The sequence below is a fragment of the Rattus rattus genome, chromosome 3 (genome assembly GCF_011064425.1).
Source record: "Rattus rattus isolate New Zealand chromosome 3, Rrattus_CSIRO_v1, whole genome shotgun sequence".
NCBI lineage: Eukaryota > Metazoa > Chordata > Mammalia > Rodentia > Muridae > Rattus > Rattus rattus.
The window spans coordinates 190,308,951-190,328,715 of record NC_046156.1 but is presented as its reverse complement, the minus strand read 5'-3'; the positions used below and the strand labels follow the sequence as shown (position 1 = coordinate 190,328,715).

At 41.8% G+C, this 19,765-nt stretch overlaps 1 protein-coding gene across 1 annotated transcript in view; it reads right to left on the bottom strand.

The window, feature by feature from the left end:
• Positions 1–630: 630 nt before the first annotated feature.
• The window catches only part of LOC116896035 (60S ribosomal protein L29-like), a 32,176-nt gene continuing 13,041 nt past the window's right edge, over positions 631–19,765 (bottom strand). The window contains exons 2-3 of the mRNA XM_032897040.1: positions 10,288–10,760; positions 631–801 (exon numbers count right to left, since the gene is read on the bottom strand). Of these exons, the coding sequence (XP_032752931.1) occupies positions 631–801; positions 10,288–10,760 (644 nt within the window). The remainder of the gene's footprint in view (positions 802–10,287; positions 10,761–19,765) is intronic.

The following is a 19,765-nucleotide window of genomic DNA, read 5'->3' as shown; positions in this document are numbered from 1 at the left end:
AAAGAACTTGCTGCACTAGTGTGATTACCTGAGTTCAATACCTGGGACCCATGGTAGATACTATGACCTGAAAATTGTGGCACATATGTGCACAAATACATACACATATCCACGGCAAAGAAAACTTAGAAAATTAATAAGCATTTGACTTTAGAGGCACAAGGATCAGGAGTTGGAAATGAGGTCACCCCAACACTCACCTACCTCAGGAAACCCAAGAACCGAGATTGAGCTAAGCTAATGTGTTCGATTAAAGTGTGGCAAATGTAAGAAAAAAGAATTTTAATGTGCAAGTATGCATGGCATAAACCACAACAAATGTTAGGTTAGAAATATCAAATTGCTGGTCCTTTATATTAGTTGGAAGAAAGAAACAAAGAAAAAGGAGAGAGAAAAGAAACTAAATGACAAAATTACGAAGGGAAATAGAAGCCATCAAAATTAAGTCACGGAGTAAAAGAAAATAGGCTGGGGTGCCATGCTTGAAGGAGGAAAACACTTCAGACTCTTTGCGCTAATGAAGTTGACTAAGTTGGTCCCTGCAGGTCCTTCAGAGGCGCTTCCGCCCTGCCTGCTCAGCTTGGGCTCAGCTGTTTGTCCTCTTGTATCCCGTGCAGATTCGGGCTCCAGTTAACCCGCTAAGCTGCTGTCTTCAGAGCGCAGGGTGCTTTGTTGCAGCTTGAGCAGGAGCTCCTGAGTGTGCACAGCCACTGCCACAATGTTTCCACCACACTCTTGCTTTTTCTCCCCTGTGAAATCCCCTCCTGAATCATATTTGGTGCTGGCTGTTGTACTGATCTGCTGCCAAAGAAAAACAAGCTCGTTCCCGAAGAACTATCACTGAACAGGTCCTCTTCCCTATACCCTAGTAACGTTTCTCTTCCATTACCAATGCTGGGCGGTAGACTAGAGGAGGGGTTGGATTCTTATTAAAAGTAGGTTGCAAAAAACTTTGCCTACATCCTGCTGTAGTAGAAATAAAGGAAAAAGCAATCAGGCCCTTTTGTACAAAATACTTTATCAGAAGTCTTAAGCTCCTCAGGCTTCCTCAAAGAAGCTCTGAAGGCAATTTTAGGAAGTATCTGATAATCCTGTATGTGGTAAAAGAAGAGAGGCATTTGGGTCAACTAAAATCCAATTTTATTAGTCTTGTCTCTTAGTCTACAGCGCATCTATCCAGGCTCTTATGGCTTTCAGAGTCTCTCGGGAGAAGTAATGTGTAATTCTAACAGGAGGACTGCTTTTATATGTTACTTGTCCTTTTCCCCTTGCAGCTTTTACCACACTTTATTTGTTCTCCATGTTTACTGTCTTAGGTAATATATGCCCAGGGGAATTTCTTTTCGACTCCAATCTATTTCATACTGTTTGTGCCCTTTTTACTTTGATAAGTCTCTTGTTTAAGTTAAGGACATTTTCTTCTATGATTTTGTTGAGAATGTTTTTTTTTTTCTTTTGACCTGAGTTTCTTTTCCTCCTTCCTGTCTTTATCATTTTATTATTGTACTTGTTATTTTGTAGAAAAATCCTATTTATTTCTTGGATGTTTTCTTCCAGGATTGACTTACTTACTTCCTTTCTTTCCTTTTCCTTTCTTCCTTTTTCCCCCTCCACTCTTTTCCTTCCTTTGGGTTTATCATTTTCCTATGTATCCTATCATTTTCGATCTATGTATCTATTCCTTCTGTCATCTCTTCAATGCCTGAGGTTCTCTATTCCATCTGTTATTAAGGCCTGCCTCTGAGAGACTATTTCAGTTCCTGCATTTTACACATCCACATCTCTCTGTTTAGGTTTTTTTTATTCATTTCCTTCCACAGTTTGTGTTTTCACAGATTTCTTCATTTTTCTCTTTAAAGACTCTATCATATTTGCAAATGCTGTTTTGCAGTCTTTTTTATTCTTGTTCTTCAGCCATGTTGGAATATTCTGGGTCTTCTGTGATAGTGGTGATGGGCTCTAATAGAGATTGTAATGCCCTGGCTGTCACTGGTTGTGTTTTTATGCTGGTCTGTAGGTATCTGGGATTGGGAAGATTATAATTCTAGGTGCTGGTATCTGGTTTTGTGTGGTAGAAAGTATTTGATCTCAACCTAGGATTTCTACCCATCCTTTGTCCATTTAGTTTCTGGATAAAAGATACATACAAGCTTTATATTTATGATGATCCTTAATTAGCACAAGAACTGGGCAGATAGCCATCCTGTATACTATTATGCAAATTTCTCAGCCAATAATTCCATTATATAATTTGACATGGTTTTGTCTGGGCTGCTTTTAACTCCAATTTGCCAACTCACATAGCCATCATTTAAAGATTCTTGCCTCATAGTGGTTTCTCCTCTATTTACCTTCTTCTACCTACCCCTGTCATGGTCTCCTCCCACACCCAAGCCGGGAACACCAGGGAACACCAATCTCAATTCTGCACAGCTTGTATTAGTGTTTTCTTTCTTTCTTTTGTTTTGTTGTTGTTGTTTTTCATTTGTCTTTGTCTGGCTGGCTGGTTGGTTGGGTTTTTTTTTTTTAATCTTTATTAACTTGAGTATTTCTTATTTACATTTCAATTGTTAATCCCCTTCCTGGTTTCAGGGCCAACATCCCCCTAACCTCTCCCCTTCCCCTTCCTTATGGGTGTTCCCCTCCCCATCCTCTCCCCATTACCGCCCTCCCCCCGATAGTCATGTTCACTGGGGGGTCAGTCTTGGCAGGACCAAGGGCTTCCCCTTCCACTGGTGCTCTTACTAGGCTATTCATTGCTACCTATGAGGTTGGAGCCCAGGGTCAATCCATGTATAGTCTTTGGGTAGTGGCTTAGTCCCTGGAAGCTCTGATTGGTTGGAGTTGGTTGGTTTTTTGAGACAGTGTTTCTCTACTGTATTAGTATTTTCAAAAGCCAGTTGCTTGATTAAGATATCTGGGGTCAGAGAAAGGACCACTCATTTTCTTAATTCTTTTGTATGGTAATCAAGAAATTCCACTAAAACTTCTGAAGGGCCCTGTTACCCTCCAGCCCCACGGTTTCTATAGGTACCTCTGGATATTCTCTAATTTACTTTATTGATCAGGATGGTCTTAATCTCAGAGGTCTGCCTGACTCTGTCTCCTGAATGCTGGGATTAGAGGCATTTGCCAGCATGCCAGACTTGTGCCCTGAATAATTTGAAGGACTGAGTAGTCTCTCCTAGCTAAGAAAGATTTAGATATGCATCTGTGCAGACAGTTGCAGGGAGTCATGAAGTGGGTATGGTCTAGATGCCTTGAGAGGCATATGTCATAGGATTTTCAAGTTAAAGTCCTTGGCTCCTCTGAAGTAGAAACTTAAGGGTTCTATGGAAAGTCAATTGTATTAGATGGTGTTTTGCTGGGGCAAACACATGAAGGAGTGTTTTCCTGAAGTGGACACAGGGGAAAGACTATGACTGACTGGAGAAGGGACCTTTAGCTGAAGCAGGTACACTTCAAAGGGTGTTCTGTTAAAGCAAGCACATGAAAAGACATGTGTTGAAGGATTCTTTGCTAATGACAAGCATGCATAAGTCTGCCTTACATTGTGTAGTTGAGCCACATTTGTTGGGATTCCACAGAGAAAAATGCACTCAGAAACTTCTGGTGGTGTGCTGCAGTTTCTTACTACTTCTGTGGACTTTGGCTGAGTGGCAGAGTGATGTGACCTGAGACAGACATACATACTGAGACACATGCTGAGGCAAAGCATATGGAGGACACGTGATGTTTGGTGGTATAAATAGGACTCTATGGACAGTGAAGGAGGCTGCACTTGGCTTGCTTCTAGAGCTGGCTGTGCAATGCCTGTAGGTCTTGCATGTTTGCTGGCCTTCGCTTCCCTTAGAGAGACACAGAAGAGAACATCTCCTGGCATACCTCAGGGACCCTCCTACTGACTCATACCTGCTGAGGCATGCCTGACTACTAGGTAGTGCCAAAGCTGCTGATTCATGCTTCCTGTCCCGACTCTACCGAACTGGATTGCTGATGGATCTGTGAACTATTTGCGAGTGGATCAAGCTGCTGCTGCTGACCTGTGACCTGAACTGCCGATTTCCAGACAAAGCAGATGGGACTTGCTCAAAAGAACCATTTCTAAATAAGTCCACTCTCCCATACCCTTTCTTTCCCACTACCTCTAGTAAAAAAGTGGCTAAAAGGAAAGTTAAAATACCTAAGAACCATCATTAAAAATAGTTTTTAAAAAAATTACAGTTATACTCCTGCTTTTACATCCTGAGAAACATCCCTGGCTGTTCTGCAACTCGGTGTGTAGACGAGGGTGGCTTAAAACTTACAGAGATTTGTCTGTCTTTGCCTCCTGAATGCTGGGATTAAAGGCATGAACCACCACCCCATCCAGTCAACAGCTCTTGAAAAGCTTCACTCACTCATGTCACGGTGCTGAATCTGTTTCTACCACATGAGTCACTAAGAGATAACCACACTCTTGCCTTCCCACTCCAGTGGTTCTGTTCACTACCTCTATTCCGTGTGTGATCCAAATTATTCTTCTGCCCCTAATGTCGTTTTACTTTTTTTTCTGTTGTCATTTGGACGTTAGTGTTGAAATTAGAAACTTTACGAGTCACTAAGTAAATCGCAGAAGTTAAAACATGCACATGAATGATAATCGATAGTTTACATGGCACAATTGTTAAGATATTTCTAAATTTAGAAAAATATGAGGGACATCTATCACATTAAAGAAACATAATAGTTGTCTTTGCTATCTCTTCAGTTATCTCCTCTAATGGGAAGTAATGTTGAAAACACCATTCGGAAATCTGTTTGCTTCCTGCCAAAGACCAGCTTTGGCATCCATCTGGTGTGCAAACTGAGGCAGGCAGCCATTGGGGGTCAGTGCTTAGAGCTGCTGACGGGTGGATCCAGACACCTAAAGATGCCGCTGCCAAAGGCAGCCAGAAATCAGAGAAGTTACTCAGCAGACCTTTTTATGAGGGAACAATGCTTGAATTACTGGCGCTGACACTCCCTTAGAGTAGTGGAAAAACTATGAACGTCTTTTAACTCCTTGGGACCAGCAAGAAAGAGAAGGAAGGAGAAAATTCTCTGTCTGTCTGTCTGTCTGCCTTTCTCTCTCTCTCTCTCTCTCTCTCTCTCTCTCTCTCTCTCTCTCTCACACACACACACACACACACACACACTGAGTGAATAAAACAAAGGACAGAGTCCAGTAACTTCATATACACAAACATATATGCATACAAAGACACAGACATACATGCATAGAGACCTGTAGACAGACATATATACATTCACACATAGATTGATTGGAGCAGACCTCCAGCAAGCAGGCTTCAAACATTTCACACCTGGATACGTAAGTACACATAATAGGTAGACTGAGAAAGCAATACACACCCAGACAAGCAACAAGCTTTACATATATATATATATATATATATATATACATACATACGTACATACATACACACACACACACACACACACACATACACATAGTTGATGGGTGAAAGGAACAATGTACCAAACCACCACAGACACAAACCTTACACGTACACATATGTGGTGAATGAGGGTAGAAGTTCTGACCCTCATTCATGCAAACTTTGCACATATACATACATACATACATACATACATACATACATACATACACGCACAGTTGATAGATAAAAGGAGCAATGCTCTAACCCATCACACACACAAACCTTACACATATTCACATATACACATAGTTTGTGGTAGAAGAAATAATACTGCAGTCCACCACACATAAGGCTCAACAGAGACACAGAGTTGTTGGAGGCTCCAACTCCCACACGTTATTCTTCATTTCATCACTTATCTATCGCAGCAAAATCTTTCATGCAGTATTAAATTACAATGTGTTTGTGTTTTAGTTTTATTGCAGTGAATGGTGTGTTTTCCAATCCCTTATAAGAAATAACATTATAAGTACAGGTAAAGAGCACAAATTAGTACCACAAACCAATGCACATTCATAACAAAGCAACTTGTCATAGATTAGCAAAGTAGAATATATACACTTTAGTGTGATAGATTAACAAAGTGTAGCAAGATAGTTTCTCAGCCAGTTTCTGTTATTGGCAGGCAGCAATTTGCAATTACAAAGAAATGAGTAATTGTTTTCTTATTTTTCTTTAAATGTAATCTTGCAAGAATCTTAAAAGAATCACAAATCTAAACTTTTATATAAAAATCAGCCATATCGACCTTAAGTCCTCAGAATGCATATTGACTTACCAGCAATTCTTAGTAAGCCTTATTATCAGGATGCCGAGGGGAAAAATGGGAGTAAGAAATCAATTATCACCAGTCCAGCCTGAGTGAGAGTCATGTCAGCTAGTAGCACCGTTTTTCTTATTTCCTGACCATAAAGGTCCTAGCTTAACGCATAAGAGTGTGCCTTTCTGAACTTCAAATTATTTCCTAAGATTTTCTACATCAGAGTCAATAGTAGAAAACATCTCAACCTAGCTTCGCTAATAACTTTTATTCCCAATGTTTTGTAAGGGTGGAGGTCATTGCTGACAATCTAAGTATCTAAGTTCTTCACAGGACCAAGGGCATTTCCTCCTATTGATGCTTGACAATGCCATCCTCTGCCACATACGTGGCTGGAGTCATAGGTCCCTCCATGTGTACTCATTGGTTGGTGGTTTAGTCCCTGGGAGCTCTGGTGAGGTTTGGTTGGTTCTTCTTATGGTGTTGCAAACCTTTTCTGCTCTTCCAGTCTTTTCTCTGTCCTCTCCATTGGGGTCCCCTTGTTCAGTCCAATGGTTACCTGCAACCATCCTAATCTGTATAGTAGGGCTCTGGCAGAGCCTCTCAGGAGACACACATATCAGGCTCCTGTCAGCAAGCACTTCTTGGCATCAGCAATATTGTCTGGGTTTGGTGGCTGTATATGGGATGGATCCTCAGGTGGGCCAGGCTCTGGACGGCTTTTCTTCAGTCTCTGCTCCAAACTTTGTCTCCGTATCTCCTCCTGTGAGTATTTTTGTTCCCCCTTCTAAGAAGGGCTGAAGCGTCCATTCTTTGGTTGTCCTTCTTCTTGACTTTCATGTGGTCTGTGGATTCTATTTGGGTAATCTGAGCTTTTTGGCTAAACTCTTAAGGTCTCTCTCTCTCTCTCTCTCTCTCTCTCTCCCTCCCCCCTCCCCCCCCTCTCCTCAGATTTACCATTGGTCTGCGTCATCTCTGGGAGGTCCCAGTTCTATTGTAGCCACTCTTTGCACATATTTGAGACTAGTGTTAATTCCTTATGAAGATGATTTTTCCCTTTTTGTGTGTGGAGGGGTCTGTGCTCATGTGTGAGGAACCACTGACTGGCTATGCACATGAATGGATAGCTAGTGCCCATAGACCACAGCCTGCCCCATCTTCCCCACCCTTGCTTGAGGAAGCTTGCTGGGGATCCTGGTTTCTAAGGGAACTCATGTCTTTCCCCTCCCTTCACTCTACACTTGTTCCTGTTCTTTCAAATTGTTTTAGTGAAGCTGAAAATGCAGTTCAGTACTGGATTCCCTCCTAGTGCTGTAGGAGTCTGCAGAGTTAGGGCTTGGTTATTGGCAGGAAGGCTGCTCCTGTGGACTGGGAAAACAAGACCTTTTCAAAAAGAATACAATGTAACATTCTTTTGGAAGTCTCTCAAGGCCTGCTTACCTACTGCAAAAACATCCTAGAAAAACTACTGAGAGGTTTAAATGTAAAATGGATCCAAAACTTCATAATGAAAATTTCCTTAATTTTAACAGAGTTTGGGGTCAAAGGACAAAATAAAACTTAGGGAAAATATACTTGAGTGCTGGGAGTTCTGCAGCAGCTGGCGGGGGGGGGGATAGGAGGGAGGGGCCACAGCGGGTGGGGGTTCAGGTACAGGTGTGAGGCCACATGCTTTCCCCATTGCTCACCAAACTGCTCACCTTGGACAGACTTCCAAAGAGGTGACAGATGTCAAAAAGAGTCATATTAATCAAGAAAGTGTCCCTACAACTGCACAGAAAAAAACTCAAGGAAGGCATTCCTAATTGTCATCCTTAACCCTTGATCTGAAATAAAATAAAAAGCAAATGGAAAAATTTTGGATGTTTATTGGAGACAAATATTTGGCTCTTTTGCAAATAATCGATTGGTAATACTTAAAAGTTGGATATGGAATTTAGTGAAAATGCTTCTGTTGATATTACGTATAGTATCAGAAATCAATTGGCAACAGTATGAGATTAACAAGCAGGTGAATTTTAGCAGGGTTTGTTGAGGATGCTTCTAAAACATGACGTACTTGCCAGTGACACAGTCCTGGTGGAAACCACTTAGGCAGGACATGTGTGAGCATCAAATCTCAAGGGCCCTCTGAATACTCAGATGGATTTTATTCCTTCACTAGGTTATGAATGCATTCTGGTTACTTTCCATTTATTTATTTATTTTTGTATAGAAGCCATGCAGTTTATTTACAATATTGTACATTAAGGGAATATGTTTGAAGATCACACAGGAAGTTCCCAAAGCTATACATGAAACACATACTGAGAGGTTCTTACAAAATGTAGGACAGAATTTGGCAGACTGTTGTGGATTGTGAGTATTATGCAACCATTATCCAGAAATAAGTCAAAACATTCACATCAGTAGAATTTCAAGAAATTAAAGGCTAAAAACATTTAGCTAATAGCTGTTATCATATAGTTGAAAGACTACCATGTAAGGATGGGGATTTATAAAACAGGTCAGTTTTCAAAAGCTCTCCATGAATAATAGGCTTTCAGTAATTTCATATAAAAGTCTTCAGATGTTATTTTTCAAATTATGTTCAGGACTGAACTATATTATCGGTAGATATATAGATTAAATCTATGACTTTTATATAATTATTTATTGTACTCTAAGGAGTTCTCAATTTTTCACCTTGGGAACAAAGGTGAGAAGAAAGCCAATCAGTTAACTTAGGATGGATGCTCTTGGTAGGAGCAAATCATCAACACGGAAAATAAGGAGTCCAGGAACTGCAGAAGGACCAAATTCTGTTAGCTGGGCCGTCAACACCTGTCTGTCTATGTGACCCCATCATAGCCATCTTATTTATTGGAATACAAAGGTAAATGAGAAAGAGTCTTTCCCATGTTTGAGGTTTTTAAAAGGAGTGCTAGATCTCCTTCATTTCCTTCCGAGGTTCTCAATGTTTATGCAATGTTTACGTCTCGGTCCTTTGAACTCAACACGGTTCTTAGAGACCCTGCATGCCGAGTCCTGGAATGCTCAGGTGCTGACAAGCCACAGAACAGGGTCACAGAGTCCCTGGTCCTACTTTCCATTATCAGAGCAGACTGAAGCCACTCTTTGCCAGAGAACTACCAGTTTAAATATGGGGAACAAAGAGGTAAGATTAAATGAAAACAGATAAATCCTTGTGCGTGTGTGTGTGTGTGTGTGTGTGTGTGTGTGTGTGTGTGTGTGTGTGTGTGTGTGTGTGTGTGTGTGTCTCTGTGTGTGTGTGTGTGTGTCTCTCTCTCTGTGTGTGTGTGTGTGTGGGGGTGTGTGTGTGGAGTGTGGTGTGTGTGTGTGTGGTGTGGTGTGGTGTGGTGTGGTGTGTGTGTGTGTGTGTGTGTGTGTGTGTGTGTGTGTGTGTGGTGTATATGCAGAAACTGCTCCTCCTCAATGGCACGGGAGACTTCGACTTCTAGAGAAAAATTGTCTTTGCAACCCAAAAAGGATCTGACCAGGTGTAGTTAACGAACATCATAGCTGTCAAACTCTGAGGTAGTGGTTCTTAAATTCTTACTTCCCTTCTCAAAAGATAGATGTCAGCTCCCCCTGACTACCAAGCTTCCATTCTCTCTGAGGACGGAAACAGGGTTTTCAGTAGTCTTCCACTGACTTCCAACTGCAGAGATGGACAGCAACTTCCCGAGATGGTGGAACAAAGACAGGTCCTCTGAGTGGACAAATTTTGTTCATGGTGATTAAACAAGATACACTTTCCAATTCTTCAACCATTTTCTGATGTTCCTTTTGTTGTCCATGGTTCTCTGTCAATACTGAGACTCTTAATACAAGTCTCCCTTCCCTTCATTCAGATACCCCGGTCTCCTGTTCCCAAAGCAAAATAAAACTGTATTTTTTTTTCTTGTCTCAAGTTTATTTGTAAAAACAGCATAGGACCGTGGTCATCTGCACATAGTGTGTAGGTAGGTGCGTCACAGCCGTCCGTCTGTCTTCACACTGGCAGGAGCCCTTTCTATGGGGCCTTCACAGTGCCTGGGGCACCTTTGGAGCCTGGGCTGGAGCTGAAGCCTGGGCCTTAGCTGGAGCTGTGGCCTCTGCCTTGGTTTGAACCTTGGGCTTTGGCTGGCAGAGCCTACGACTCTTGGCCATGTATCTTCGAATCCTCTTGCCAAGCTTGGGGTGAGTGATGAAAGCCAGACGGCTGAGTTTGCGGCTGGAGCCCTTTAGCATCTTGGGCTTGATGGCCTGAGGCTTCACCAGGGCCCTGATGGCCTCTGCGCGTGCCCTCACGGCCTTGGCATTGTTGGCTTGCATTTTCCTCAGGCCTTTCCTGTTGTGCTTCTTGGCAAAGCGCATGTTCCTCAGGAACTTGGGGTCAGCCCCCTTAAGAGATTCATATCTTCGTGACTGGGGCTTCTTGATGCCATTTCTGTGCCATTTGAGGGACTGGCTGTGTGTGGTGTGGTTCTTGGACTTGGTTGTGTCTGCAGGGTAACCTGCAGCTCCCACAGCGCCTGGGACCAGAAGGGATTGGAGCAAAATTGAGGTTTTTCGGGTTTTTTTGTTTTTTTGTTTTGTTTTTTTTCCCAGACTGCACTGTTGCTCTGCACAGTGGATCTGTGAATCTGTAATCCCTTAACTGGGCCTGTTAGGAATGACAAAAACAAACAAGCAGACAAAACTTGTACTTTTAAATACTTCAAAAGGAAAATTCTCTGTAAAAACTCTGTCTGGCAGTCAAGTTCCCTACACACGATTTGTTGCAACTCTGTCTGGCAGTCAAGTTCCCTACACATGATTTGTTGCAACTACTAATTTGGAATGTCTTGTTACATTGTAGCCGTCTCCTCTTCCTGTTAACTTTTTACATCATGTTTTCTTCTGCAAGCTTTACCTTTACTGCTGCTGTGTGTTAAAAGTTCTTGAGACAAGAACACCTGAGCTTGGTGCTTTTCTTAGACGGAGTGCTCACCGCCTGTTAGTCATTGTGTCCACCACTACACTCTAATTTTGCCTCCTGCATGTCGGCTGTGCTGCCCAACACAGAGCTCTTCCTTTCACAAAGCCATCTTCCTTTGTAATGAAAATGTTTCAAAACCTTCCGTTCTTTATGCATTTGTAGTCTGAACCCCTTTTTTCTCCTGTGTGCTGTGTTTGATGACATGGGCATATGGTTAAAAAGCTCTTGATTAGGAATGCTGCGTCCAATACTTAGTCTCTTGACTTTGCAATCTTCCCCTTATTAAATTTCTATGATGACTAATTCTTCTTGTCCTTTATAATTTCCTTATCCTAGTTATTACTAGGTTCCCTCCCCCCCTTTTTTGGACAGAAACAAAACTCCTTCTATTATCTATCTATGTATATTTCTGTGATCATTTTGGCTTTCTAAAATTACATTAAATACATTATTTGTGCAATTTCAATACTATATGATATAACCATCACTTTGATGGTTATCTTTAATTCACTTTTAAAATTCTAAGATCTCACAGAACTTTGCAGCTGGGGAAGACACTGTTCATGATGATGCTTCCATTTATCACGGCCCTGACCCTACATGCAAAACTCCCAAGATTACATGATGCAGAGACACGTGCTTATCTGTTTCTGATTCAAAATTTCCTGAAAAGAGAGTCCTAAGTGAGTCAGGTACCTGGCTTTTTCTTTTTTTTTTTTTTTTTAATTAACTTGAATATTTCTTATATACATTTCGAGTGTTATTCCCTTTCCCGGTTTCGGGCAAACATCCCCTTCCCCTCCCTTCCTTATGGGTGTTCCCCCCACCCTCCCCCATTGCCGCCCTCCCCCAACAGTCTAGGTCACTGGGGGTTCAGTCTTAGCAGGACCCAGGGCTTCCCCTTCCACTGGTGTGCTCTTACTAGGATATTCATTGCTACCTATGAGGTCAGAGTCCAGGGTCAGTCCATGTATAGTCTTTAGGTAGTGGCTTAGTCCCTGGAAAGCTCTGGTTGGGTACCTGGTTTTTCTATTGGTTCTAGAGACTGAACTCAGATCCCAGGGTTATGTAGAAAATACTCACTGACAAAGGCCCTTACAGCCCACCATCCACTAGAGGTAGTGGAAAAGAAAGAATACAGGACAAGTAGACCTGTTCTTTGGAGCAGCTCCCTTCTGGGTTGTCTGGAATCTGGCAGTTCAGTTCACAGGTCAGCAGCAAGCGGCAGCTTGATCCACGCCTGGGACACACCAGAAGTCCAATAGAGTTGGGATCACAATGGTGGAACTACCTAGCATCATACACAGCCAGGCCTTAGCCTTGGCTTGAGTCAGCAGGAGGGTCCAGGAGGAATGTCAGAAGTTCTCCGCTGTGCCTCTCTCAGGAAAACAAAGATCAGGGAGCTGCAAGACCCATGACTGTTGCACATCTAGGTCTATAAGCAAGTCAAACTCAGTCCTCACCACTGTCAGTCGAGTCCTTTTTATACTCTCTCCAAGCATCACGTTCCCTCCACTTGTCCTGCCTCTGCACATATCTTGAATACACATTATGGCCTACACTTTCCAAATAACTAGATATTACTATGTATACCTTTTGTTTGTTTGCTTGCTTTTTGGTTTTATCTTTTTAAGACAGAGTTTTCTCTGTATAGCAGGAGTTGTCCTGGAACTTGCTCTGTAAACCAGGCTGGCCTCAAACTCATAGAAATCCATCTGCCTCTGCCTCTTAAGTGCTGGGATTAAAGGCATGTACCACTATTGCCTAGTGAAGTGGATTCTTTTTAAAAACATTTTATTTTTAGTTCTAATTGTGTGCATGTGTATCTCAGTGTGGGTACGTATGTATGCTTTCAAGTGCCTGTGGAAAGCAGAGTTGTAGGATCCCCTGTCACTGGAGTTATAGGTGGCCGTGAACCACCTAGATTTTGGTACTGGAAACCGAATGTCAATTCTCCACAAAAGCAGTAATCCTTAACCACTGAGCTATCTCTCCAGTCCTGAGTCTTCTTAATTAAAGAACACTTAAGTACACAAGGGAAAACAACTGCAGATGATAGAAGTGAACAGAAGTTTAGAAGCTGAAACTCAGGAGGCCGTCTATAACATGACGGCCTAGTAGTGTCAGATTCTCTTAAGAATCGGAGTCGGGAAGGAAAACGATGTACAGGAAGATCCCAGGCTTCCTCTCCAATTCCCAAGGAAGCAGCCAGAAAAAGGTGTAAGCTCATAGGCAGACCTTTCTCCCTGAGTTGCAGGGAGGAGGACGCCATGACCACAAACAAGTATGTGGTAGAGAGATGGGAGAGAAATGGAAGTGGAGAGGTTCATATGCTGTGGAGAGAGGCTGAGCTGGAGATGTGATGGCCCTGATGCCCAACACATCAAAATGAGACCAAAAAGTCTACAAAAAATACCCATTGAGTTAGTTTTGTGTTGTCCAACTACTCTTGGGATTTGGGACCCAAAGCATGACAAATACAAAGGCAGATGCTGGCAGCCAATCATTGAGCTGAAAATGGGGTCCCAGTTAGAGGAGTTAGATAAAGGACTGAAGGAGCTGAAGGGCTTTGCAACCCCATAAGAACAACAATATCAACCAACCAGAGCTCCCAGGGACTAAACCACTACCCAAATACTACACATGGACAGACCCATGGCTCCAGCTGAATATGTAGCAGAGGATGGCCTTGTTGGGCACCAATGGGAGGAGAAGCCCTTGGTTGTGACAAGGCTGGACACCCCCCCCCCACTGTAGGGTAATGTCACGGCAGGGGGTGGGAAAGGTTGGGTAGATGGGTGGAGGAACACTCTCATAGAAGGAGGGGGGCAATAGAATAGGGGATTTATGGACAGGAAACCAGGAAAGGTGATAACATTTGAAATGTAAATAAATAAAAAAAATCCAATAAAAAAGAAGAAAGAAAAAAGAAGAAAAAATTCATCCTTAACTGCACATTCCACACAACGGTATCAACCAACCAGAGCTCCCTAGGACTCTAGGATCTAGAAGTAGATCTTGTTCGTAAGTTTTGTATATTACAGAGTGACATACCCAGAGGGCAGCCCTGATAAGATTCACCCTCATGGATCCTGAACTGACTTGCTGTTCCAGCTCCTTGCCTGATCTTGACTCAAACTGATGCTGTTTTCAGAGACTTGCTTGGAGAGTAGCTTCAAAAAGGGCTGCTAAAGCAAATATAACCTGCTTCTTTTATTTTGACTTAACCATTTTTTCCAATTTTCTTTTGGACTCCACAAAAGAAATTCTTTATCTCAATCATTAGGAAGCAATCATAAGAAGACCATCATCTCGGGCTGGAGAAATGGCTCAGCCGTTAAGGGCTAGGCTCACAACCAAATATATAAGAAGACCATCATCTCAATTCTTTAAGTTTTGATCATTTAATAAATTACAGATATATTGTCATTTTAATGGATAATTTACAAACAATTACAGTTTTGGACAAGGAGGAAACTAAATAGAGCACTTTCCTTTCCTTTTCTCTTCTTTCTTTCTTAGGTAAAGGGAACAGGGTTGAAAAGATAAAAGGGGAAATAGCGTAATATCATAAGAAATTAAATATATTGAATGGATTTTTAAATTTACTTTTATACAAAGCATTTTATAGCCATAATCTGACATTGGTACAAATCTTTTTATTTTGATGCAGAATCGTTTTATATTTTCTTGCGTTGGTACAGAATTTATATATTGATACGAGTTTAAGGTTTTCATTGGTATAAATCTTTGTATATTGATACAAAATTTAAATTTATTTTGTTACTCTTAGGCATTGTGCCTATGAAACTGACTTAAGAATACAAGTTTTAATCCCAGTCCTTTTAATAGTTATTACACACTGTTAAGATAATTAAGTACTGCAAGTTAATAGTCAAACTCATTAGATTCTCATTTAGTTTATTACAATAACATGTTTTCAAGGTTATTCAAATAGTAAAAAAATTAAAATAACAATCAATGTTTAACAACCCAGCATGCTATATGTAGACAGATGGTCTCCAAAAGTGTCCTCTGAATATGTTCACAGAATATGGCATTTAAGGTTATTTCATTATTATAAGATCATGTGACTATGAGACAAGTCTCCTCCTGACAGTGCCAGAACCAGGTATGTGTTTGGTAGAGGCCCGTTATGATGAGGTGGAAGGGGGTGCCTCTTCGAGCCAATGCTGATACCCCTTCCACCGAAGTACCAGCCATATGAAGGAAATAGTATGGAATAGAGTTTATTTAGGATATGTGGAGTAGAGTTGAAGTAGAGACAGAGAAAGGCAGGGTTGGGAAGAAGAGGAGTAGAGGCTGGCCATGAGCACCTGGAGAAAGGGGAGAGGAATGGGGGGAGAAGGGACAGAGAGGAAAGAGGGGAAGAGCGCGAGGAGGGGGGCAAAGCGTCCCTATTATACTGAGTCAGGCATACCTGGCTGTTGACAGATAACTGTGTTGTGGAACTTAGAAGGGATGCAAACAGTACCCACATTCCACTTCAAAGAAGGTGATGAACATCACTACCTACATGTGGAGTTGCTAACCACTGGAAATGCCATAGTTTTATCGGCCTGCAGAATGGTGTCAACAAAGGACAAACGGACTTTGGGCTAGGATTTGTTGGGCTGTGTGTTTGAGCATTCTAACAATAAAGACTATCGTAATAACAATGCAATGTCAGATTAGATCTCACAGAGGGCTCCTTTGCCGGGTCAGCAATGTGCCACCAAGGCGCTCCCACCCCAAACGCTGGAGGAAGAAGACCCGCCCGTGCCCCAGCGTAAGCTGTGAGACTCATCCAGTGTGCCTGGTCACGCGTAGGATGGGGGCAGGGTGCGGTCTAGAGCAGCGGGGCGGAGCTATCGCGGAGATGCGAGGTTGGTACCCAGACTGAGGGAGCCAGGGGTGCGGCGTGGTGCAGCTCGGAGGTCTGCAGACTCGCTACCTTCTGCTGCCTTCCTCCTGGCCGCGGCAAGCTCACTGGGTGCTGGAGGTGCCGGGGATGCCCTGGTACCGTGTCTTGATGCAGGGCGGAAGGTGAGCCACCCCTGGGGAAGCAGATTGGGGAATGGCGCTAAGCCTGGAGGGCTGGGTCTGCCACGCCACCCTAGTACTTCAGGACATCATACTGTGTTACCCGTGGCTTCCAGTTCCCACTCAGTCGCAGCGCGGCCACCCTGGCACTGTGACCTGCACTCAGTCTTTCTCCGACCCGTGCGCCCAATCACCGGCTCTTGCCTTTATTTTACAAATTAAATGGGAGAAGGTTCTGATAAAGTCACCAGAGTCCTGAGTACACGACTAAGCAGCTATCCCTGGGGCAGTGGAATTAGCATCAAAATACAGATAACTCCAGGACAAGCCACAACATTAACCTCTTTTTTCATGATTCTCCTTTCCTCCTTTAAATTACTGTGTTTTGTTTCCCCTGTCTCAAAATCTCTCCCCACTGTCCCTCACTAACTTTCTGACTTCTAAGTCTATTTCAAGTGAAACACATTTATCTAGAGTTTTGAGTAAATGACTTAGTGTTGGTTCCCAGAACCAGAATCCCACTTAGTACCATGAACTGAATGTATTTAAGGAGTAAATCCCAGATCTCCTAAAACATATCAACTCTGTTCACTTTTAAATCATTCGATATGTGCAGCTTATTGAAGCAAATATTATGGTACAGTGTAGGCGTCATCAATAAAACCTCATTGAGAACACGTAAGTAAGCCACATTTTCAAAGAGTGCAGACATAGGAAGCCTGAATGGGGTCTTTTTCAGTTAAACAAGGAGAAACTAAAGGGAACAGAATGGCAGACTGTGGAAGGCAGATGATGAAAGAACAGAAAAACTGAGAGGCAAATTTCCAGGAGCGTAGAGGCAGCGAAGTCTGACTTAAGGTAGTCAGCTCACTGAAGATAAACCTGTGATCCAAACACATGTTCTGTTTCCAGGGTGCAAATTTAGAGTTCTTCGAGGAGAAAAATACCTAAGTTCTAACCCATTTGAACTACTCTCGGAATCCCCCAAATGTGCTGGTGTCACAGTAGGAAAAGTAACCGCATTGTTTCTCCTTGGGGTAATTTAAGCGGGAACATACCCAGGATTGCCTGTTCTACCTTGCTCACTGTCTTTTGTCTATGTACTGTTTGTCTGTATGTCAGTCTGTGGAATGTGTCTGAATCTGTATCTGTTGAATTCTCTTTTGCTTGTCTCTCCCGTGGCTGTGACCCTAATAAAAAGCTTTTCTATTTGGGAAGAACAGGGGGATACTTCTCAGGAATCTTTAAGAAAGTTTTATAAAGGATGAATTTTACTGACTCTGAGTGGCCCCACTGATCCAGATGACAAACAGCTCAGTACTGTCTTCTCATGAAGGCATAATGTAAAAGCTATACATTTTAAATTAAGAAATAATTTAAAAATGTGACATGATAAGCACCCATTTGTTTTATAATCACTCAAAATCTATCCATGAGGACTAATTTGCTCAAATATATTCTAGAGGATGTCTGTTCTCAAAAGAGATTCATCTTCCTTTCCAATACTCCCAAACTCTGTTCTTCGGTTTCTAGTCCCAGTGCAGTAAATCCGAGCTTCTCTTCTCACTGTGCCAGTCAGTACAGTTGTGGCCCAAACTGGCAAGTTTTATTTCCTTCTACACATGGAGAGTGTTTTAAAGAAAGAAATATATGCTAAGTCCTGCATGATGCCCATATGTGTACTCTCAGTACTTTACAAGCCGAAAGTATTTACCAAGAGTTGGAAGCCAGAATGTGTCACTTAGTCATTGTTGGATAGTCATCACAAAATGGGAGTTACTGTCTCTGAAAAAAAAAAAAAAAAAAAAAAGAGCAAGTATCTCTAACTACTTTGAATTTTGTCTTTTTCCAAATAAAGTTGTTCTGGAATATAGACCATGTGGGTTACATAAATCTCTAAACACATGACAATGATATGAGATTAAATCTACTTAAATACTGGCCAGCCAGTCAGTCAGTCAGAAGTCTGAGACAATAGAAAAAAACCACAGGTGTTAGAACTTAACAAGACAAGGTTGACCTCTTGCTCTTAGTAAAGAGATATGGAAGATTGTACAAATATCTTTCCTCACTCTTGAGTTCTGAAGAGCTTCATGCGATGGGCAATGCGGGCTCTACACACAGGAGCTTCTCCAATCTACTCAGGGTTCATCTGGAAATATGCTTGAGTGCCATTGACTTAGCTAAACCTTCCCAATCCTATAACCAAATCCCTGGAAGTATTGGGAACCAAGCATTCAATACATGGACGTTCTGGGGAGTTTCCACCATAAACTAGAATTTCAGTTATAAACAGAATTCATCTTTGCCATTGTCTAATGAAAATGAACTTTGCTGAAAAGTCATTACTAACTATACTAGACAAGAAGCCCAAGGCACACCAGTGCATGGAGAGCTTACTGCTGGTTCTCCAGATCCATTCCTTCTATACAGAAGAGCTCTCTGTACCTACACAGAAGAGTCTCTGCTTCCTGAACAGTAAATACTTCATATAAAACTCAATTATAGCAGTTTTGACTACTTAATGACATATATATATATGTGTATATGAATAACAGAAATACAAATGCTATATGAATATATGTTATTTCCTTTGCTTCTTGGATTGGCAAAACATGTGTCACAGGCAATCTGAAGAATGACGACTTTATGTTACCTCATGATTTGGGGTTATACAGCCCATAATGAGTGATAATATCAGGAGCATGAAATGATCTTGTAGCAGATGCTGTCAAGAAGCAAAGAACAATGAAAGTGGGTGCTCACCTGGCTTCCTAATTTTACACCTTTTTATTCAGCCAAACACTACAGTCAAAAGACTGTACTTCCACATGTGGTTTAAGTATTCTGTCCTGACTTAAACACCATAGTAGAAATACAATCGTATCCATAACTAAACATGAGTCTTCTAGGCCATTCCAAATCTATTCAAGGATACAATAAAGATTAGTCACCATATTGCTTACTTTGACTATTATCGTATTGTGTTTGATTGACTGTTTGGTGGTATCTTACAATTTTTGTCCGGTGTCATTTTGAAAATAACATAATTATTTCTAAGAGGAAAGTTGTTTCTGTATTTTTTAGCAGTGGAGTCTTTCCTCAGGATTCTGAATTTTTCATTTTTTTTCACCTCTAAAATCCTGCGTCAAATTAGACTTATCAGTATATCAAGGGACAGTCAGACATATGGATCCTTTGTTTCATGTTTCTCTTGTACAATTTCATTGAAAAATACTTGAAAACATCTGGAGAAAACATTGATACATTTTTGCACAAAAGTTTGGCGATATGTAGTAACAGTAAGGGGAGCTTGGATACCTCAATATCTTCATTGATTTTAATGTGATGACTGCTGTCCCATGTGGTGAGAACTGCTATGCTAGTGAAAGGACACATCCTGAAGGGAATAATGCAACACTTGTGAGTCCTTCTGGGCCTACTTGCAAGGATTGGCTCAAAGGGGAGAGAAGGTTTCCTACATTTGTAAAGGTAAAAGTAGTGCAAGAGGCCAAA